Below are 24,509 nucleotides of genomic sequence, written 5' to 3' on the forward strand. Positions count from 1 at the left end.
GTAGCTAATCAGAATACACGGTTCAAAGGTCACATAACTACAGGCTGTCGCACAGGACAAAACACCACACTGAACATTTTAAAGATCCTCGGTCGCGTTCTTGTAGCGCAGGCTTCCGTAGATCTGTTCAGAGCTGCAGAATTACACCGATCCCATTGGTGGTCAGCGCAGATCTGCGCACAACTGAGGTTACATTTAAAGTTCATTATTTTTGTTCACAAGAGTCTGCTAAATAGATGACAACAAAATATGTATGATGAATCTTTTAATTCTGTTGGCCAAATTTCCCTTCCACAAATGCAGCTTTTCTCTCCAAACAAACTAAAATACATGTATTTGTGAAGGATCAATCATCAATCAATCAAACTTTATTTATAAAGCACTTTAAAACAACCAAAGTAGACCAAAGTGCTGTACAGAAATATAAATACACATAAAATTAACAAAAATAAAGGCACGATCCCCTCTGAGCTTACACTTTGTTTTGGGCACAATCAGGAGCAACTGATCAGCTGACCTGAGAGAACGGGTGGGTATATAAGGGTGTAATAGCTCCGAAATATAGGGTGGAGCCAAACCATGTAAGGATTTAAAACAAAACAAAATAATTTTAAAATGAATCCTAAAATGTACAGGCAGGTATGAAGAGAGGCTAAAATTGGAGAAATATGCTTGTGTTTACGTGCTCCAGTTAAAAGACACGCTGCAGCATTTTGTACCATCTGCAGACGAGCAACAGAAGACCCACTAACCCCCACATACAGTGCATTACAGTAATCCAGCCGATTGGTAACAAAGGCGTGGATTACTGTCTCAAAGTGTTGCCTCGGAAGAATATGGCTTTATTTTAGCCAGCTGCCTCAATTGGAAAAAACTTGATTTAACGACTGCCCTAATCTGATTTTCGAGTCGATTTTAACCCCTAGGTTTGTAATGGTTGGCTTGCTGTACTGGGCCAGGACACCCAAATCAACAGGAGAGGTCCCAGCAGTGCCACCAAAAAACATCACTTCAATCTTTTTCTCATTGAAACTAAAAAAATTAAGAGACCTCCAGGCCTTTAGATCGACAAGACACTCGAGTAGAGATCTGACAGTGTCAGTCTTTTTAAGAGACACATAAATCTGACTATCGTCCGTGCAACAGTGAAATGACATGCCATGCTTCCTGATTATTGAACCAAGCGGGAGCAAATAAAGAGAAAAAAGAAGAGGGCCTAAAACTAAGCCCTGTGGGACCCCACAAAAGACAGGAGCAGAGGAAGACTCAAAGTCACCACAGCTAACACAAAATGTCCGACCATCCAAGTAGGACCTGAACCATTCGAGCGCTATGCCCTTGATGCTCACCCATCCAAACGAGAAATCAGAATTTCATGATCCACAGTGTCAAACGCAGCAGTTAAATCAAGAAGCACAAGAATAACACAATCACCAGAGTCAGTAGCTAAAAAGATATTATTAAAAACTTTGAAAAGAGCAGATTCTGTGCTGTGTAGAGTTTTAAAACCGGACTGGAAAACTTCAAGAATATTGTGGTCTGTCAGAAAGGCCATTAATTGACTGCAAACTATCTTCTCAAGAATTTTTGAAAGAAAAGGTAATTTGGAAATAGGCCTAAAATGTATGTGATCTGGAGGATCCAGACCAAGGATGTAAAACAATATGTAACTTCTACAAAATATTATTGTAACAAGAATAGCTATAAAACATATAAACCATTTCGTACATATATTTAATATGTTAATATTTGTAACACCATGATCAAGAATTAAACTGTAACTAACTACTGCTGTATCTTGTATGTATATAATGTATTTATTGTTTGTTTTGTTGTACTTCTTATTAGAGCATCAATTTTAAAATAAAGTTTCAAATAGTTAATCTCAAACATCAAAGCAGCATTTATCATAATTTATTACAATGTTTCATGCATCAATGTAATAATCAATGTCTATAGCAATAATAAACCATGGGTCAGTAAACATCTCAAAGGTTAATTGGCCAAGAATAAAAATGCTTTTAAATGTGGGGACATTGCACTGTATAAAGAACATAAGAACATATGAAAGTTTATAAACAAGAGGAGTCTATTCGACCCATCATGCTCGTTTGGTGTCCATTAATAACTAAGTGATCCAAGGATCCTATCCAGTCTGTTTTTAAATGTTCCCAAATTTTCAGCTTCAACCACATCACTGGGTAGTTTGTTCCAGACATAGCAGCTAAATATGATTTTAAACATGAATTGGACAAAGCAAAGGCTAAATATAAGGACACTTTAGAGAGCAAATTGAACTCAAATGACAGTAAGGGTGTCTGGAAAAGCATCCAACAAATTACAGGCTATAAGATGAAACAGACTTTAAATGATGGTGGTGCGTATGGCCTCCAAGGTCAACAAGGGGTGGTGTAGTCTGTGTTCACGTGCCAAGGCACTCGTGACATGGGACACCTCTTGTCAGCTAGTACTCTGCATTTTTATTAAGACGGGTCTTCTCCAGTTAGGGATGGGCGATAAAAAAAAAAGTGAGGATTCCTGATTTGGTACTGATGGAATAGTTTCTGATTTCGATTCCACTCTTATAAATATACATTTCTGTATATTTAGAATGTTCATATAATGTTAACTGCTAAACACAAATATGTTAAAAATAATAATAATAATAGCTCAATACTGTCCCGCAATTATCAAATAACAATCCGGCAAATCTAAATTACCTCATGTCCATGTCCTTGATCCTTCTATACATCACATAAGAAGGATTAGGATTTTATTTATTTTTGTTTCCAGATGGAATACTGTTCCCCCCCTCAGTTCGATGCCCTAGTCTCACAAGGGAGATTTTTACATATTTGTAAACCAGAGGAGGCCATTCTCCTTCAATTTGAGCACCGAATTTGTGCATGATATCATTTATATAATAATTTTTTTTATATATTTTTTTTCTTTGGCACTCCTTCCATTTACTATCTGTACATTGTGAACTCCTGTACTGCACTAAGGCCTAGTAAACAAAGCCTAAATGTGCTGACTGACTCACTAAATTGTCAAAGTGCGTTTCTACATTTCACTCACATCAGATTTGTCAGTACCAAAATGGAACCAAACTCCAAACTCACACAATGCTACCAGAACCAAATGTGTTAGCTGGGATGCTCTAACTAGCAAACCTTTTAAATTATTGTTAATTGTGAATAGCTTTTGCAGTGCATTAGTGAGGGAAATGGTTAGAAATATTGAAATAGAAAAATAATTTACTTTAGCTAGTAATGTTAAAGGGGAACTCCACTGAAAATCCATATTTTCTCAGGTTATTCTATAAGTAGAAACATATTCTGTGGAGTGGGTTTTTTGTGTCCAACTCATTCTATATATCAGAAATCAGAGATTGAGAAATATGCTGTGACATCACCGGGGTGCTAACTCATCATAACGAAAGAGCATTGAATGCACATTGCTCCATGACCCTATCCGAAGGATCCATCGGTTTGCAGTCATAAAAAGTGTATTTCACAACCAAGAACTGTCACTATTATTTTACATTATTATTTTAGTCGGGGGACTGCCGTGTGGGCTACAGCAGCATGCGCAGTTTTGCACACGGCAGTGCATGGAATAAAATAATCATGTAAAATAATAGCGACAGTTCTGGGTGGTGAAATACACTTTTTATGACTTTTTATGACATGAATGTTACAGGCTCTAGTCAACAGAGGCAATAAGAGGGGAGACTGAGTATAGTAGTGGTACAAAGTGTCTGATCTGGAGGGCCACAGACCAAGCTTTGCCAGGCCCTTTAAAATAAGCACCTCAGTACCTCAGTAGCAGCCTGGGAAAAAGGTAAAATTGGGTGTATGAAACATCATGTCATGAATGAAGAGTTCAGGTGGAGTGAAAGTCAGAAGACAATGCAAATCCACACATGCAATGCTGTATATCACTAGATTACAGGTGTGTGTATGTGAACAGCACCAATAACAGTTGGTGGAAAGCAGTACCGTCCCCAGAGATTAATTCTGATTGTTGTCCACAGAAGGGAAAGACAGGCAGGACTGAGATGTGTGCAGCACACTCCACAGCCTACACCTACTCTTACACTGATCAGTAGTAACCCATTGATACTCTCTCACATGCTCCATTACCTTGGAAGATCTCATCCATATGCAGACTTCCAAGGAGGGACTCTGGGGCATTTTTAAACAGGAACCCTAAAGATCAGAGAAAGCAACACTGAATAACAATTCAACACAGAGATATTAAGAGAATATGTCATCCTGGCTACTGGAATAGTTCCATGGAAAAATGACAATTCAATGGTTTTATCTCAGGATCTCCCGTTCACAATCTGAAAAGCTAATCACAGGAATTCATTGCAGATTGCTTCTCATACGAATCCATTCTGCCATCCCCCAAACTGAGAGGACCCACTGCCAGTAGTCTGTTCTGTTCTAGTTTATGATTATGGTTTCGAAACAATAGTTCACCAAATGCTGGCTGCACTCACTTAAGAATCAAAACCACAGAGTCTACAGTGACACAGTGTTATTTTAACCATGCTTCAATGTCCCTGTGAGCTATATTATAGACCTATATCCTGCCCAGGTTTTTGTCATCTCCTCACCTATAGAGATGGTGGTGCTGGTACTGGTGCTCGAGTAAATTTGTTGCTCAGGCAATCCATGATGCAGCTGAAGGACTGGCACAGGGCCTCAGGGAAATCAGACACCTAGAAAAACAGGGAGCCATCAGTTCCAAAGCTCAAAAACTACAGTGAGTCCGATTCTGGCACTCTAAGCATAACTGTAACTAAAGAGCCCTGCCCCAAACATGGTGTCTTTCCTACAAAACTTCAAAAACGTCTGCCTCAATCCCTGCATGATGCACAAGCCAAACTATTAAACTTGTGTAGTCTAGTACTCAGTGCTGTTTCATATACACATCTGTCGATCTATCAAGGCTTCTTTCTTGAATATAGCACAATGGAAACTGGAGTGACCACAGGGTCTCAGGAAGATCTGAAAATGAAATTCTACTGAAAGTAGACAAACTAGAGTGACAGTGAAATAGCAATGCACCACAATAAATCATAACCTCATTCAGCTCCTATGTTTGTCATAATCATGTCCTTGATTGACAATGATTGATAGTGTAATGGTAAATTCAGTTGAAGAAAGTGAGTGATGCAATGTAGAAGGATTCCACTTTGCACATAATGGCTATAATGGTCCTTAACAAGATGGCAGAGAGGTCATCCAGGAATGGGTGATAGACCAACTTCCATTTTTTCTTGTTTCTGGAGTTCAGCCTCATCAAGATGTTCAGTTTCAATACTGAACCAGTGTTGTCCAGAGACTGGAGGCAGGCCTGCACTCAAGACACAATCTGAGCTTCAGCACTCGGCACTGATTTAATGATACAGCTGCTCAATCTGACAGCAGAATGTCTCCTGAAAGCCAGAGCACATCGATTCTTGACACTGTCTCAAAGTGGTGGTCGGCCCCTCAAGACGATCACAGACAATCCAGAACAGCACAGTATTCACTCTTCAGTAGATACATGTAACATTTCAATAAGTCTCTTATACACAAGATAAAACGGATCCCCCTTTCTTATTCTAGTTGTGGACAGGAACATTTCAAATTCTACATTTGTAACTTCTCTTGTAGTCCCTTTTGGGTTGACCCAGCCCCCGTGGGGGTTACACAATGGCTAGGGCCACTGTGCTGCCCTTACCTGGGTCACCTCTGTCATATGTAATTGGAACTGTATGTTCCCCTTTGAGCTGCTGTAACACTGCGCACACACCCCTCTTCTGCTATGGGCTCCTGGTTGTGGTGCCCCTCTTTTTCTCGTTCGTCTTTGCATTCTGGCCAACTGGAGATCACTTTTAAATGCGATTATGATTGAACAATTGAGCAATGAGGATTTGCACACATGCAGTAGAGATTCACAGTTGTGGGAGTATGTGTTATCGACTGTGAACAAATGTTCTAATTTGACAAGACTTACCCAATTGATTTTTGAGTCATGTGTAGAAAGTTGTGTTTACTGTTGTGCAAAAATGTGCTTGGCATTTTTATTTAGTTTGAAAGCAACCATACATGACTGTAAATACTGTTCTGCTCATCTAGGTTATGGTGTTGGTCATGCAGACCAGTTTCATTCACATTGACTTAGCAATCGATTATCAATAATAATAATAATAATAATAATAATAATAATAATAGCGGTTTTTTTTATGTGGTGAGTATAATTTACAGATATCCACAATAAAGATAATATTGACTATACACTGATTATTAATAAAGTTCTATATCTTTCACAATTTTACCAATCTTATAAAACTAAATAATTATGCTTACTGCAATATCACCGATTGATTAGAACAGATGTACCCAAAGTGCAGCCCGGGGGCCAAATGCGCCCCTCGAGGATGTTAGGTGCGGCCCCCTAAAGCCAACCTTCAACCACCGCTTTTCTGACGGTTTTCTATATTCGTACACTTCATGACAATTTTCGGTTACAAATTGCACTTATAATATGGGGGAAAATAATAAAACAATTAAAGTAAAAAAATGTTCCCTGTTCACTACTGCGCCCCCCCCCCAATGCCATGCAACCTCGGTTAATTGGCCCTCTATCACCAGACATCGGTAACCCCTTGTTTAGAAGAAACAACAATTAACTTGGGATGTTAAACTACATTTTCACATGATGGCGCTCATTGATGTTGTCATTTGTAGGACAGATAGATATTATCTATCTATGCATTATAATTTCCATGATACATAATTGAACAATTTCTACATCTGTCTAGCTAGTACTACATTACATTACATTATATACACCCGCCGCTGCCATATCGTCCCAGTTGACGTGTCTCCGCCTTTACCGCACAGAGTTCTGGGACTTCAGCGCTAAACACTTCCGCATCAGTGCGCTGTTTAGTTCACTGCGCCAAAGCGAGCATGAAGGACAAACAGCGCGATTAGGCTCCTTCTCTCGCTGCGGAGGGCCTGGGACAGCCCTTAAGATGGCCGCCGCAGTACCCCCGCCCCGCAAGGGAAGGACGAGGGAGCGAGTGTGAGATTTGGGACGCAGCCCGTGTCTGCACTTTTTCTTAGAACGTGCGCATGCTCAGACTGTAGTCCTGCCGTAAACTGCCTGTGATTTTGAAACACGTTGCACGCTTTGCAGTGCGCGGAGTCGAGGCGCATATGGTTTAGCCTTGGTATGCACCGACACACTACCATCTAAATGTTTACTTGTAATAATAATCATCATGATTTATTATTATTTATTTGCAGACGCCCTTGTCCAGGGCGACTTACAAAATAAGTGACTATGTTCTTCACTGAAATGAGTGTTTGTGTAAATATTAATACTACAATTGTTTACCCTTTTGCTGGGAATATTCCCAAAATAGACGTGTAGGTCCGGACAGATGTTGTTATTTGATGCTTTAAAGGCAAGACATCTGGACTTCACCAACACGTTGCTTCAGAGGGCTCTTCATATTGCATGGCAGAGATGCTGGGATTTTCCCGCACAAGCAAATGCTTTGGTGATCTCCCGGGAATTCAAGTTGAAAGATGTAACTATGTATATATATATATATGTCGCATGACGAAAATCAAAACGGGAAAACTTAAGATGGTTTATATTTAGTTACATGACGTGTACTTGAAAACCATAATTCAAAACGGTTTATGTATTAAACATTTACGTAAACGTGTCTAGCGATTGCTGCTCTGTCGGCACAGGAGGCCCGCAGGTGCTGGCTGTCGGGCGCGTCTCCTCCTCCGCGCCGCTGTGCTCGCCCCCCGCCCGCACTCCGGTCACACGCTGCGGGCCGAGGAGACGTAATCACTAAGCGCACTAAGTTTTAATCTTGCTTTCATTTTTTTTTAATATATATTACTTTTGTTTTGGGGGTTTCACTTACGATAATGTACGTGATCTAATATACAAAATAGATAGCATTTTTAATGAAATAATTTGTATTTAAATATTGTACTCTACTCCGAGAAGATGGTTGTGCGACTGCTGTTCCGTGCTCTCATCATGGGACCCCCGGGCTCCGGGAAAGGCACGGTGTCGGATCGGATAACGAAAAGTTTTGGATTAATGCACCTTTCCAGTGGAGATGTTCTGAGGCACAACATTAAAGCCAAGACAGGTAAATGTGACGGCTATAGTCTGAGACAACGCAGGACGAAAGTAATTGCTCTGGTGCTCCGTGAGGGATTGACAGGATCTGCTCAGAAAGATGTAGCGCTAAACAACTTCGCTTGCATGTTTCGTCTCAGTTTCAAACTGCAGACTTAACACACTAGGCAAGAAAGCAGTCGATGTGTGTATGTGTACTAAGCCGTGTTTTTAAAGTTATTGTTATTTATTAATTTGCTTATACAGTTGTACTACTGCATGTGTTGTGCATTTTCGTAACATTTGTACGTGGCGTTGTCAGTGTTTGCAAACTTTTTCACTCCCGGCCCGGGTGTCGCGGAGCAGCAACTGCATGATGGCATTGAAATATACATGCATGCACTCGTACCAAGTAAAATGTAATGCATATGAATAGGAACACATGCATGCATGAAATACCAGAAAATCACCTGAACAGCTTATATAACAAAAGGTTGGTTTTAATAAATACATTTATTAACAGGATATTTTCATACTTTGTTTTACAAGAAAATAAAAGCACATACACATAATTAAACATTACCAAACACAGTTCCACATCCAAGGATGTTTACAGTATATTTCGTGTACACTTGTGTAAATTTTGAAGTTGTCAAATGTACTATGCCTTGAATTGCACTGTATTACTGCACTTTGTATTGCTCTTATATTTTGTATTTCTCCCTGGACAAGGGCGTCTGCTAATTAAATACATAATACTAATATAGTCACGAATTTGGGTGTGTTCGGTCCTTGCAATACATTCAGAGCAAACTCGCTACTTTATTGTCACCAAAAGGTATTTTCAAGCACCTTCTTCAATTACCCAATATGGGATAACAATTAAAGTATAAATAATTATACATTGATTGCCAATGATCAAAATGTATAGTGTTTTGTTGCAGCCTACCTGATAACATTGCAATGCATGCAGACCACTGATATGTGTGTGTGTGTGTGTAATATATATATATATATATATATATATATATATATATATATATATATATATATATATATATATTGACAGTCAATGACGGCAGAATCCCTGGAGTTGCAATATTCACCTACCAGGACGATACAATAAAGTGAAGATACAGTTAAATGTACTTGTGCTGTTGAAGGTAGTCCGTGCTGCAGTAGGCCCAAACTGATTAAACATCCACTCAAATCTGTACTGCTGCTTCGCCTTCATGTTGAATTAAAAACAAAATGGAAGAATGGAATTAAATGGAAAATTACTTTTGGTTAACATAACAGACTGTTTTCTGTCCTGGAGAGAGACAGTGTGTTCATAGCTCCACTATCAAATGATAGTTTTCGACACTTAATTTTTATTAATTGTATTAATTTATTAATTTTTATTCACAAATACTGTTGAAAAGTTAGTCATGATTTCAGGTGTGCATTACTGTTTCCTACAATGCTCTTTTGACAAATCTGTCCATGTGCATTCAAATGATAACATCTGAATACACATATTATTACTTAAGTACTTTATCTGTGACATTCTTCATGACATCTATGCTGGTTGTATTACTGTTATTTTTTTTAAAGATATTAGCAAAGCATAAACATGCCATTGAAGCCAAGTAAGGTGTATAGAATCAAATAGGCCTTAATTTAATTTTTTATTTTTACTGCACATCTTGCAATACTTTATTTAGCTAGCTAATAATAATCGATCTGTATAATAACTAGCTGATTTGGGAGTATTTGCGTAATGTGTATTTTTGCAAACAGTCCTATATTGGAAACTGCAAAGTGGTGTGTGTATTTAGGCCTAATATGGTAACAAATTGCGGGGCAGTGTGATGAGCTGGGCCGGGGGATCACGATAGCTGGTCCGTTCAGCGGGCTGGGGTCCCACTATTCTGACAGTTACAGTGTACATGCGGGGGTTCATTTTACAGGCAGGATCCTCTTACATGCTGGGGTGCATAGGGTTGCAGGGTCCAGATCCAGAATTAGGTTGTTAGCCAGCTTAGCCTCCGAAGTTAGTTTTGACAGCACAAACTGACAGATAATCACTCTTTTTCTCTTCACTCTCTTTGTTTGTTCTCATTTCATGAACGTAAGATGCTTAGGTGAGATCAGTTTATTTTTATAACGAGGGGTTGGCAGAATGACAGTTCCCACTCAAGGGGTCCTTCCCCTTGTGGGGGGGGCTCAGGGTTGCAGTTTTGCTGGCTATGTGTAATTCTAGCTGCGAAAAAGTGGAAGGTACAGGCGGGGAAGTAGAGCCCCCATACCACCTGACCCTAGACCATGTTGCAATATATAAATCATCATCATCATCAGTCTATATCAATCCACTGCTGGATGAAGGCCTCCTCCAAATTTTTCCACTTAGCTTCCCTTATCCATAAGCATAGCCTACAACTTTCCATGCTTACAGTTACAAAAACTGAGCCTGACACAAAGAAGCATGGAAAGATGTGTGTGTGTGTGTGTGTCTATATACAGTTAGGTCCATAAATATTTGGACAGTGAAAACAATTGTCATAATTTTGGCTCTGTACACCACCACAATGGATTTGAAAGGAAACAATCAAGATGTTCTTTAAGTGTAGACTTTCATCTTTAAATTACATCCAAATTGGGTGAACGGTGTAGGAATTACATCCTTTTTTGTATGTGGTCCCCCCAGTTTTAGGGTCTCAAAAGTATTTGGACAAACTAACATAATCATTAATTAAATTGTGAGTTTCAATACTTGGTGGCAAATCCTTTGCAGTCAATGACTGCCTGAAGTCTGGAACCCATAGACATCACCAGATGCTGGGTTTCTGCCCTGGTGATGCTCTGCCAGGCCTGCACTGCAGCTGTCTTTAGTTCCTGCTTGTTCTTGGGGCGTTTTGCACATCTTCATGGTTTCCTTTCAAATCCATTGTGGTGGCATACAGAGCCAGAAAGATGACAATTATGTCACTGTCCGAATATTTATGGGCCTAACTGTATTTTCAGATGGCTGAACGTGTGCTTGCATTTTATGCTTCAAACAATACAAGAAACACCTTGAATTCACCTTTGTAGAGGAATCAAAAGTCAGAATGTGGTTGCAATCACTTAGTACTGGATGCAGTTTTGAAAATTGATAAAGAAATACTAAAAATATATGTGGAACAGAAAATAAACAAAACTTTTTACTGAGTTACTTCTGTTTGCTGGATCTCAATGTTTGTTTGCACTGTCAGTAATTATTATACCCTGCCACAGAAAAAAATTGGTGCATTTCAGAGAACAGACATGTCAGGATAAAGAGTTTAAACATTGATGGGCCATTGATTTAAACACAAATAAAAATTGACAATCTAGTCTCACCATGTACTGTTTTCAGGAGTGAATGTTTATAGAAGAAGAACAGACATGTTTTTGAAAATTTCAATGTGTGATGATAATTCTGTATGGTTCTTTCTGTCTTTCCAGAAATAGGACTTCTTGTGAAATCCTGTATTGACCAGGGCCGGCTTGTACCTGATGATGTCATCTCACGGCTCGTCCTACAGGAACTGAAGAGTATAGAGAAAAGCAGCTGGCTGCTGGATGGTAAGGGATTGTGTACACTATGCATCTTATCTGCTTCAAATAAACTCTTCTCTTATGAGAGGTGTAGGCAGTGAAATAATGCTCATTCCTGCAAGTTTGACAGCATGTACTGCACAATACATTTTTAAAGTTACATTTACATTGCAGTGTAATTTCCTCAACAAGGCTTAAGATGAGTGTTAAATTATTATTAATAGTATAATTTTATATTTAAAAAAATATCAGGTGAAATAACAATTCTGTCATGTTATTGTTTATTTTTGTCAGTACATTTCTAACTGTTGGCAGTATCTATAATTTTAACAATATGGTGAGAGTTTTGTAAAATGACAGGTGGTGGAGGCGTAATAAGGAGACTATGTATATTTAGGAAGTTTCTAGTCTCTATCCTAAGTAATAGTTATTTTATTTTAAGTATTAAATCGGAAGTAGACTACAAGCTGTGTACGGTAAACAGTTAGTACAGGTAGTCACGTTATTATTGAACAGAGCAAATATGTTCTGCCTCAGCAGACAGAGTCTACAAAGAGTTCTTATCATAGAGATAAAAACAATATTTGTTACACATTTACTTGTATATAGGCCTATGTGGACGCCATATGTAGGAAACACCAGGCTTTTCAGTCTTTTCCCAATATACAGTCTTTATTGTAATAAGTCATAAAAACACAAAGGTCTCTTCATAGAGTTTCTTTAACTCAGGGGACAAAGGAAAACAACCAACATAAAAATAACAAATGGAGAGAACGAGGAGGTCTATCAAATAAGGGGTTCTCCGGGCAGGGTAGGATTGGGTCGTGGTTGCAGTCTTCCTTTTAGATCGAAGAGCTACTGCAAGAGTGAGAAGAGAGTGGTTAAATAGCCGAAGCACAGCTGTGATGACGTCACGCTGATTGCCTGCAGCTTGCCGAACGAGTCAGCTGAGGACACAGCTGCAGCAGAGCAGCGTGTGTCATCATCAGCCATGCAGTGACAGACAGCATCCTGTCACAGTCTAATATCAATATCTGCTGTTATTACCATATTCTTGTACTACAATCTTGATTATGTGTAAACATACACATGGACATCTGTTGCATTTAGGTGGATTTATATAATTATTTGAAGTTAATCAACCAGGGTTTACTCTTGTGTTGTTCCCATTTTGAATTTCACTGTTTATTTCAAGGTCAAGTTAAGGGAGGTAAAGCAGAGCCAAACCAAACTATGGTCCGCGACCCTCCAGAGGCAAGTTCCCCCCCAAAAAAACCTATCCTTTAACAATGTGGTCATGCACTCGGACAATAGACCGTCATCACCCCCCGCTCAAGACATCCATGAAAATACTGTCAGCAGCACCCCCCCCGCCACAATCTGGTTGGCAAATGGGTCCTGGGGGGAAAACAGTTTGGGAACCCCTGAGGTAAAGGACACTTTGTAACTTCCCCTTCTATAAACAGTTACACTTTGGCATAGCTGTTCCTTGAGTTAAACAGATTTTTGGTCATTTGTCAGGTGCATTTATCCAAAGCCACTTACACAGTTTACAAAACAACAATATAATCAATTAAACAGTGCCAGACTTGCAACAGTATATATATATAATACAGGTTGGTTATGTAAGATGAGACATTTTATCAGATTTCAGTCAATAAACTGAAAAGCTAAACAAATCAATGAGCAGAATGATAGGTATTACGCCAATCTGTGCATAGGAGGCATAGGAGAAGATCTACAAGTGAAATCTGCAATGCAGATTATAACCTTTTAATTGGAATGCTCAGTACATGCATTCACGTCTTGTTGTGGCACATTTAGGAAACGGTTCAATGCATTTCATTGCTGCCAGGCCGAACAAATGCGTGAACAGAGAAAAAAACAACAACAACAGAAATAAACTTTAAAGCAGAAATGCACATGCTCTGCCCCATGCTTGCTACAGCTAAACCCTCTGTTCGACAATCCGTTATCACACCCTGGGGTGATGGGGCAATCTAACGTGCATATATATATTTTTTAATGATTTTCGTGACTTTTTTTTTTTTATTTCCCCCCATTGACTTCCAGCAAACCAACTCCAGAGATAGCACCCCCATGATGTCATTGCAGATGTCTCTGATTTCTGGTAAATGGAATGAGCTGGACATGAAAAACTCACTCCACAGAATATGTTTCTACTTATAGAATAACCTGAGAAAATATGGATTTTCAGTGGAGTTCCCCTTTAAATGTACTTTTATTTAAATAAATATCCATCTGGAGCCAACCTGTTGTCCTGTTGAAAACATACTCTGATATGGAAATGCGCAGGATATGTTCCCAGTGTGTTGGATACTGCTGAGTGTACTAGCAGTTTAAAAAGGCTCTAGAAATGTAGTATTGTGTTTCAAAGTAACTGCATGATTTTCTTCATGATGTATGATTTATAAGTACATACCAAAACAAATAAACTAAAGACTACTGCGATGGTGGCTACCCAGATGCTGCTCATTAAAGGCTCACTCTCATGCCAGATATAAGAACATAAGAAAGTTTACAATCGAGAGGAGGCCATTCGACCCATTGTGCTTGTTTGGTGTCCATTAATAACTGAGTGATCCAAGGATCCTATCCAGTCTGATTTTAAATGTTCCCAAATTTTCAGCTTCAACCACATCGCTGGGGAGTTTGTTACAGATTGTGATGCCTCTCTGTGTGAAGAAGTGTCTCCTGTTTTCCATCTTGAATGTCTTAAAGCCCAATTTCCATTTGTCTCCCCGGGTGCGTGTGTCCCTGCTGATCTGGAAAACCTCTGGTTTGATGTGATCGATGCCTTTCATGATTTTGAAGACTTGACTCAAGTCCCCACGTAGTCTCCTCTGTTCCAGGGTGAAAAGGTTCAGTTCCCTCAGTCTCTCCGAGTAGGACATTCCCTTCAGACCTGGAATAAGTCTGGTTGCTCTCCTCTGAACTGCCTCTAGAGCAGCGATATCTTTCTTGAAGTGTGGAGCCCAGAACTGCACACAGTATCCAGATGAGCTCTAACTAGTGCATTGTACAGTCTGAACATTACTGCCCTTGTTCTCAATTCTACACTTTTGACAATATACCCTAACATTTTGTTTGCCTTTTTTATTGCTTCACCACATTGCTTGGATGGGGAAAGTGAGGAGTCCACATAGACTCCTAGGTCTTTCTCATGCGTTACTTCATCTAGTTCTATTCCTCCCGTAGTGTAATTATAGTTGACATTTTTGTTACCTGCATGTATTACCTTGCACTTGACCATTTCATCTGCCAGGTATCGGCCCACAAATGAATATTATCTAAGTCCCTTTGAATAACCTGTGCTGCCGAGATTGTATCTGCTGAGCCACCTATTTTAGTATCATCTGCAAATTTGACAAGTTTGCTAACTATCCCAGAGTCCAGATCATTAATATAGGTTAGAAAAAGCAAAGGCCCTAGTACTGATCCCTGTGGAACTCCACTAACAACCTCACTCCAGTTAGAAGCAACTCCTCTAATTGACACCCTCTGTTTCCTTACATCAACCAGTTCATAATCCATCTACTTACATTACCCTGAATGCCTACAGCTTCCAATTTGAGGATCAGTCTTTGGTGTGGAACCTTATCAAAAGCTTTTTGGACATCTAAGTGTATCATATCATATGCTTTCACATGATCTGCAGCTGTAGTTGCATGTTCAAAAAATTCTAATAAATTAGTAAGACATGATCTGCCGCATCTAAACCCATGTTGACTATCTCCAAAAATATGGTTTTCATTAAGATGCTCCTCTATTTCTGTCTAATCATTTTTTCCAACATTTTACAGGTGATGCAGGTGAGACTGATTGGTCTGTAATTTCCTGGCTCAGTTTTGTACTCTTTCTTGTGGATTGGTATGACATTTGCTGTCTTCCAGTCAGTTGGCACATCCCCTGTTCTAAGTGTCATTTGGAATAGTTTAGTTAGCAGCATATAAATAATTTCCCTAATTTCTTTAAGTACTGTTGGAAATAACATAAAAAGAGGGATTATTTAAAGGGATGGAGGCTTACGCATTAATGTTTTATACTACATTACATTAATGTTTATATATGAAAGTATATATATGTCAGCAACTATAGTTATAGTGGAGCTAATTTCCCAAACTGTGCACATTACAGGCTGTCACAGACCTTTGGCATTAAGAAATTGGAGTTTGTCCATGTAGTGCTGGTAATGCTTATAATCTCTTGCCACAAGAAGGAGTGTGTCGGCGCTGAGGGGAATATACCAAGGCTTCTTTTTCTCATCAGGTTTTCCTCGCACCGTCACGCAGGCAGAGTCTCTGGGAAAAGCCTATCACATAGACACTGTGGTCAACCTTAACGTGCCTTTTGAGATCATTAAGGATCGCCTTACCTCCCGGTGGATCCATCCGTCCAGTGGAAGAGTTTACAACACCAATTTCAACCCTCCCAAGATTCCTGTAAGTCAACCAATGGATGTTTCTGTAAACCTGTCATCCAGGTTTCATTTTAATTGAATATATAGATCAGGTTTTCCTGGACCTACAATGTCTTAGATCTGTTTGTAGTGTAAATGTGTGTCGAGGAGTGTTGATAGAAACATGCTTGCAGTCCGACCAAAACTGCTTCAGGTCTGACATTGCAGTGTAAACACATTTATAGTGAGCTTTGAGAAAAACAAGTGGATACTCTTAAAGCATCAGGTGGTCCCAAAAAGTGATCAATCAAGAGCATTTCCAATATGTGTTTCATTGTGTCAGATAATGATGTGGATATCTGGTGTACCACACAGGAACACCAGAAGGCTTAGCTTATTGGCTGACCAGTTGGTGTCAGCGGAATATACAGTACTGTACAAAAGTTTTAGGCAGGTGTGGAAAAAATGCTGTAAAGTAAGAATGCTTTCAAAAATAGACCTATTAATAGATTATATTGCTCAATTAACTAAATGCTAAGTGAGTGAACAGAAGAAAAATCTACATCAAATCAATATTTGGTGTGACCACCCTTTGCCTTCAAAACAGCATCAGTTCTTCTAGGTACACTTGCACACAGTTTTTGAAGGAACTCGGCAGGTAGGTTGGTCCAAACATCTTGGAGAACCAACCACAGTTCTTCTGTGGATTTAGGCAGCCTCAGCTGCTTCTTTCTCTTCATGTAATCCTAGAGAGACTCGATGATGTTGAGATCAGGGCTCTGTGGGGGCCATACCATCACTTCCAGGACTCTTCGTTCTTCTTTACGCTGAAGATAGTTCTTAATGACTGTCACTGTATGTTTGGGGTCGTTGTCCTGCTGCAGAATACATTTGGGGCCAATCACATGCCTCCCTGATGGTATTGCATGATGGATAAGTATCTGCCTGTACTTCTCAGCATTGAGGAGACCATTAATTCTGACCAAATCCCCAAATCCATTTGCAGAAATGCAGCCCCAAACTTGCAAGGAACCTCCACCATGCTTCACTGTTGCCTGCAGACTCTCATTCATGTACCGCTCTCCAGCCCTTTGGTAAACAAACTGCCTTTGACAGTAAACTGTCTTCAGCAACCTCACCTTGTTAGCTGAGTTTGGCTGTTCCTCACTCAGTTTTATTCCTCCTACACAGCTGTTTCTTTTTCAGTTAATGATTGTGTTTTAACCTACATATTGAATTGATGATCATTAGCACCTGTTTGGTATAACTGTAATCATACACCTGACTATATGCCTACAAAATTCCTGACTTTGTGCAAGTGTACCTAGAATAATTGATGCAAAGGGTGGTCACACCAAATATTGATTTGATTTAGATTTTTCTTCTGTTCACACACTTTGCATTTAGTTAATTGATAAATATAATCTATTATCATGTCTATTTTTGAAAGCATTCTTACTTTACAGCATTTTTTCACACCTGCCTAAAACTTTTGCACAGTACTGTACATCTGCTAGCATTTTCCAAGTTAAATCTCAGAAGTTGCATCTGATTAAATAAATAAGTATGGCTTAAAGACTGACTAAACTATTTTTTTCATCAATATAAATTCACCCTGTCTCCCCCATGACATGTGAATGGGTCATAGATTAGTATAAAATCTTTTTTTTTTTTTTTTTTTTTGTATATATGGACAAGGAGATTAATCTCATTTAAATTTTGATATTTCTTAATGTGTTGAGTTAATTATTAATTAGTTTTATGATAGTGTCATTGTTTATGTATGATAATGTACTATTTCTGAGATGCTGGGTGCAGGCTAGGTAGTGTTGTCCTTGTGGGATTTGTCATTATTGTTGTCATGTCATGTTATATAAGAAACCTGCCAGAATTTAGTGATCAGAGCTCTGTTAATTCTAACTTTGAATAAGAATGAAGAGATGCAAATGTGACACCTTTCTCATACCCCATGGATCACAGATAGGAGATGGGAGTGAACTGGAGCGGTTTGTTTGCTTAAAGACTATAAGAACAGACCTTTGCTCCCAATCTACCAGTAAAGTGGTGCAAACAACTAGCCTATTTGGCAGTGAACAAGAGAATCGTACTTAGGTAAACAGTCTAGGCATTATAGTAGCAGCAGGTTACTAAAATCCAATTCTATTAAAAAAACTAAAACGAAACAAAAAACGAGTGTTTCTGATATCAGGATGATGTACTGTTTGGCAGTACCTATACATCAAATATAAGTCTGCTGTATATTGTTTAAGGTAGATGCCAGCTGAGTTTCCAAACTTTGAATGACAGTATAACTATGAATGCAGCTAGTGCTGAATGGTAGTTTAATTGCACTACAAATATTTTACACTGCAGTGTTTTAGTTGACTTTGTCAGAGTATTTCCATGCAGGACGTTTCTGTGAGGAAGCCATCATTAGCCAAGGTAAGTTCTAGTTTAGCCAATCACAGACCAGAAATAACACATCCCACCCTCCCGTCAATCTTCATTACCACTACAGAGAGAACCAATCAGCAGTACAGGCTTTAAAATCAAATCCATATGTATTCGTCCTAATAGATGCACATGCAAATGGTCTTGCCTTTGCGCATTTTGTCTATTAGGATGAATACGTTCTACGTTTTTTTTCCCCAGAATGTTAGATTCACTTGTTGATAGTGGCCATCGTTGCATAAATATGAAACTATTCAGTCTCATCCCTAATAAGTGATTGTTTAATTCTAAAGTCATATTCAATTAAAAAATATATATTTTTCTGATGCTGTCAACTTATAACTACAGTAATTGTTGGTGCTGTTTATAACCACTATCATGATGTTGTCTTAATAAATAAAAACTGCTCATTTCCATCTTGTGAGGTTGCATTTTTAGGTTTGAAATCAAATAAACTAATACTTAAGCTTTTCTTAATGACAACAAAACATTTTTAAAAACATTTCTTCCACAATCATGTGCAGTTTAAAGTATGTACTTGAGACGTCCTGTTGCTGCCATTCATTTCTACTGCTGTGTGTGTGGCATTTGGGGAAACACTTTGCTCCAGTTGTAAACAAGATGAATGCAGCTTGCATGGGAAGTTCTTCCTCTGTGCGTGTCAGTAGTTTTCTTTTGCTTAGTGTTCAAATGCAATTTACCCTTATGTTTGGTGATTAAATACGTCTCTTTATGATAGAGCTTCAGGATTAATATTTGTTAGCTAATCTGATTTACTTGATTTAGTTTTGTTTGTTATACATGACGTACTCGTTCAAGTGCAGCGCTGCCTCTAACCATGACCATGAAGGTTATATTTCGGTCAATAATAAGAACAACTCTTTTCAGATGAACGTTTCCTTGTGTGTGCTTGATGTTTCCATGTTGACTTGGTTTCTATTTTAAGAACATTTTCAGGAGACCTTTTTCCTTTGAAACTGTATTAAGAGAGACTCTGAGTATAAGTCACGTGATGTTGACTTCTACAGAAGGCGTTATGGTTTGGAATATGGTATAGGCTGATGGACTGTGTCTCTTTGGTGTAAAAAGCAAGGAGCATCACAATCAAAATAGAAACGTAAAATATAAACACCACTATATTTCTTTTTTAGTATTAAGATCAGATTACATTTAATTGCATTTGTGCACTCTGGAGATAAATATTTAATTAAGTAAGAAATACAAAATTGAGGGATTCCAAACTTACCTTCCAGGAATTCCATGGTTGAATCTCATGACTTATATATTACACTTAAAACAACCAAGTGAAACATAACTTCAGTTTTTAGCGATTTAGTGGTTCATTTGTGAATGTGGTTCACACTTGCTGTGTTTGAGGCTGTGAAAACACAGCTTCTAGTTATCAACAATGTTCAGTTCAGTAAGTTTCATTCAGAGTCACACATTCCACAATATTTTGGAGAACTTTGATATTGTATATTAAAGATTAAATATTAGATGTGTACACGCATATATTGTAACAGGCTAGCTGTGGAGAAGAGGGAACGCAAAGGGAGCAATTTGTAAAACAATTGCCGTCGGGTGGAATCTAATGATTGGGATATGGGACAATCCAGAACTATGGATGAATGGTACAGTATGGCTAGTGCCATGTCTGTGGTAGTGGCTTCTCTGTCTACGGGTGCGAGACTGTAAAAGAGAGGAAGAGATTAAACGGAAAGCTTAGCTGGGGTGAGTGTGCTCATTGCAATCCCACCAAGCACCGGCAGCTATCTGCAATCAGCCGTTACGAAACACTGACATGACAGACAGCTGCCAGTGCCACAGGAATCGCAATCCAACACCCACCAGCAGCCATGACAAGACCAACCTCTCACATATGTATCTGGCTTCAAATATCAATTAAAGCTAGGTAAGCTTTTTTTTTTTTTTTTTTTTTAAATATGAATCTTAAAGCTAAATACAGTAGTTGGTAACTATCTTCTAAATGTCTTTAATTGGAATAGCCTATTTTAAGAATGCTAGGAGTTACTCGGATTGTAGTAAAATCTCACAGAATGCTCCAGCCTAGGTGGGCCTCAGACGGGTGCATTCTCCAATACTTTCACTTTCATTCATGAGATTTTTTTTTTTTTTTTGTAACTGCTTCATATATGTAAATATTTTGGCAGATCATAACTTTAACTTCAGCTTCTTGATAGTAATAGCATATGGGTAAAATTACAAAAAACTATTCATTGTGTGTTAATGTTTTCTTATTAAAAAACATGATTACTGAAAGGATCATTCTGTTTTAGTGCCTCCTCCTATGTTTTTTATGTTGAATGTATTTATAAATATTTCCCTATAGTGTTTAGCTTTTTGAAGAACATTTTTTTTATCGTATATGCTGGGAATTTTAGTTAAAACAATTTCTAATACAGAAATGTACTATTGTATGTTTTTTTCTGAATAGGGTCTCGATGACATCACTGGGGAGCCCTTGATTCAAAGGAATGATGACACACCAGAAACAGTCACCAAGAGACTAGAGGCATATGAAATGCAGACCCAGCCAGTGCTGGACTATTACAGGTACTCTGCCCTAGCTTATCCAAGGTGTGGCCAAATGTGGCAGTTGCCCCAGTCGCACAATCAGGATTGTCCCATGCTCCACGAGTCAGTCGCCCCAGTCACGCCACCTCGACCTGTCCGTCACCTTTTCGTCCCGTCAATTCGTTCACACCGGCTGCTCTTCACAACATCACATACTGAAAAACAGAAGAGCTCTCCTTTGGGTTACATTAAGTGTACAAAACATTAGGAACCACCTTCCTAATATTGCGTTGCATCACCCGTTTGCCCTCAGAATTGCCTCAGTTCATCAGGGCATGAACTGTACAACTGTACAAGGCATGATGCTGGCCCATGTTGACTCCAATGCTTCCCACAGTTGTATCAAGCTGGCTGGTTGTGGATCTGTACTCCGAACAGCTCATCCATCTTATCCCAGAGACGCTCAAGTGGATTGAGATCTGGTGAATGGGCAGGCTGAAAGAAATTAAATGAAACTCTGTTGGCAGCTATACTCCATTTGTGTCAAGGTACGACGAGTTGTGCATTTTTATACTGGACTGTCAGTTGAGTAACTGTAGCCCGTCTGTTGCTCTGCACAATTCATGTCAGACTAATTTTGCCTCTTTAATCAGTGAGCCTTTTTCAACCACTGGCCTGCTGTTGGATGTCCCTTAGATGGTGGACCATCCTTGATACACACTGGAAACTGTTGAGCGTGAAAAACCCAGCAGCGTTCTTGACACACTCAAACCAGCTTGTCTGGCACCTATTACCATTCAGTGTTCAAAGGCACTTCAATACTTTGTCTTGCCCATTTACACTCTGAATGGCAGTTGACACAATCCATGTCTCAATTGTGTCAAGGCTTAAAAATCCGTCTTTAACACGTCTCCTCTCCTTCAGCTACTCTGATTGAAGTGGATGTAACAGATTACATCAATAAGGGAACATAGTTTATAATTTGGCTAGGAGCCTTTCCTATCATGTGATTGCACAAGAAATTGCAGGGGGTGGTGCAATACGTAACACCTGACACCCGGGACAACAAAATGTGTGTCCAGAAAAACAAGTTTTTCCTATCATATTACAATCCACTAATGTCCACCAATCATGTAAATGTATGATCTCTGGCACCTTATGTGCTCATCCTCTTGCCCGTCACCCTGTCTCATGCCACTACATCACCAAGTTACAGTTTGAAATTAAACTCTGATAGCAAAGCAGTATTGGGTGTTATGTGGATTTTGACAAGCTGTGACACAACCTGCAAGCCCATGCACCACATTAGATAGGTTGCAATTTTATTTTGGTTGCTTGTTAAACTTGTCTGGAGTCGCATATGTTCTGAAGCCTCCAAAGTAGGTAGCGCAGTAAAAAAACTGTGTAAATATGAACCACACAAAATGCAATGACATTGCTTTTCAAACATTTTTAGATTGGATTGGCATTATAATGTGATGTTATGTATTTTTTGGTGCCACATATTCCAAAGGTGGGCAATACTGCTTCTGGCAGCTTGTTATAATATGTAAACTCCCTCCTCTCCATTTTTCAAATGTGGAAACCAGAGAGGGTGGCGACTAACCCATCTGTACTGCTCATTAAACAACCCGTATTGAGTTCCAAAATAGTTGCGACTCATGTTCAGAAAAGTTTTGTTTTAATGAGTTCATCTGAGATCTAGAGCAGTAGATGACAGCACTCTCTGTGAAGTGGCTCGAACAGTAAATGTATTTCGTTAACTTACCACATTGCTAAATGGGAATAACCTTTTCAATGGAGGAAAAGTTCAAAGGTAGCAAATTTTGGTTTTAATCTCAGCTCAGTTACTGTAACACCACCTTTACTAATTTTAGTGATAATCCTTATCCTTGCCCAAATCTTCATCGTAACAATGGCAAAAAACTGTACAATTGAGTATATTTTTAATTCTATACCTAGGTTTAACCCTATAACTAGCCTTGTGTTTACTAGTGTTTGTTTTCCTCTGCAGACAAAAGGGTGTCCTGGAGACCTTCACAGGAACAGAAACCAACAAGATTTGGCCACTTGTCCACACCTTCATGTCTGGTAAACTTTCAGGAGGCCATAAAGCTGCTGGGAAGGCATGAAAATAAGTCAAGATTAAGCCATATGAACATGCTAAAGGGAAAGCTATTTGAGGGGAAATCACTTCTAATACAAGGTTGTTATAACTCATGATGACTACCAGACGTATACTACATTTATTGATAAAGTAATCAAGCAGTCTATAATCCAAATGTGAATCACAGTGCTCTTAATTTTTTAATTACTCTGACGAATTCCATTGAGTAAACAATTTTTTGTACTACTTTGTAAGTTTGAGGAGTAGATGCGGTGTTAATTATGTCCTGCCTTAGTATGCACAATCATTTGAAAGGAACATGATTGTATAGATGCACATATTTGACAAATGATAATAGCACGAAAAATGAATTTTAGTGGAAGTTAAAAAATAGCTTGTTTCAGGAATTATGAAGTAATAAAAATTGCTCTAAATACAATTATTTGTATAAGTATGCAATAGTTCATTTTTCCATTATACAATGCCTTCTATTTAGCAGTCGTGTCTGTGTGTGATCTATTGTGCTTATGTAAGATATAAAGAGAATATATTTTTAATTGCAAGTATAACTGTTAGTTTAGCCAAACTTGCTCCTTTCATACATTCCAGCATACATATTAAAAACATGTACACATTACTGTAATGATTGCATTGGTTGAAGTGACTACATTCAAGAAAATATACTTAACAGCACTTTTAGTCTTATCAAAGCATTAGGTTTAGTTCTGCAAAAACTTTTATAGACATTTAACCTTAAAATACCAGTTTTAGATTACTAACACACATTCTGAATTTCCTTTTTGTATATGGATCTGCCACAGTATCAATGGGTCATTCTTTTATAGAAAAATTGTTGTATGCTCTAGTGGTGGGGCAGAGTTGGTGTAATAAAACAAGTTATTAAAATTGAACAAAGTTAAAATGTGTGATGTGTACTGACTATCTCATAATATTGAATTGAGTTCAGTTTTATAACCCAGTTTAATTGCAAAAAAAAATAATTTTGGGGGAATTATATTCATCTGTAATAATGTGACTCATTCAAGAAGTTGTTAAAGATGGCCAAAAATGCTGCTGCTTATTTGACATTACATACTGTAGCAAATTCAACCTGTATGTTCGATCTGATGTTGGTTATAGAAGGCAGAATTTAACTGAATGTGCAGAATAATAAAATAAAAAAGTCTAATAAGAGGTTGTTTACTTTAATAGGTGAAGTGCTCTGTGAAGGATCCTATAAATACAAACTGAATAATCCAAACATAGCTAGAAATGGTTGTGTAA

At 38.5% G+C, this 24,509-nt stretch overlaps 1 protein-coding gene and 1 long non-coding RNA gene across 4 annotated transcripts; one reads left to right on the top strand and one right to left on the bottom strand.

The window, feature by feature from the left end:
• Positions 1-4,136: 4,136 nt before the first annotated feature.
• Positions 4,137-7,481, bottom strand: LOC136754690 (uncharacterized). Of its 2 annotated transcripts, none has more exons than XR_010817583.1 (3): positions 7,402-7,481; positions 4,625-4,729; positions 4,137-4,211 (listed from the first exon to the last, which is right to left on the bottom strand). It is a non-coding gene; the product is annotated as an uncharacterized LOC136754690 (long non-coding RNA). The 2 variants fall into 2 exon arrangements; XR_010817584.1 differs by lacking the exon at positions 7,402-7,481 and adding an exon at positions 6,841-6,996.
• Positions 7,008-24,490, top strand: ak3 (adenylate kinase 3). 2 transcript variants are annotated; one of them, XM_066710738.1, is made up of 6 exons: positions 7,008-7,234; positions 8,035-8,182; positions 11,620-11,739; positions 16,003-16,175; positions 21,039-21,157; positions 23,133-24,490. In XM_066710738.1, exons 2-6 carry the CDS (start codon positions 8,035-8,037, stop codon positions 23,248-23,250), a joined length of 678 nt encoding a protein of 225 aa, XP_066566835.1. In that variant the 5' UTR covers positions 7,008-7,234; the 3' UTR covers positions 23,251-24,490. The 2 variants fall into 2 exon arrangements, with proteins under 2 accessions (XP_066566835.1, XP_066566834.1); XM_066710737.1 differs by lacking the exon at positions 7,008-7,234 and adding an exon at positions 7,296-7,597.
• Positions 24,491-24,509: the final 19 nt, after the last annotated feature.

The sequence above is a fragment of the Amia ocellicauda genome, chromosome 8, assembly GCF_036373705.1.
Source record: "Amia ocellicauda isolate fAmiCal2 chromosome 8, fAmiCal2.hap1, whole genome shotgun sequence".
Taxonomy (NCBI): domain Eukaryota; kingdom Metazoa; phylum Chordata; class Actinopteri; order Amiiformes; family Amiidae; genus Amia; species Amia ocellicauda.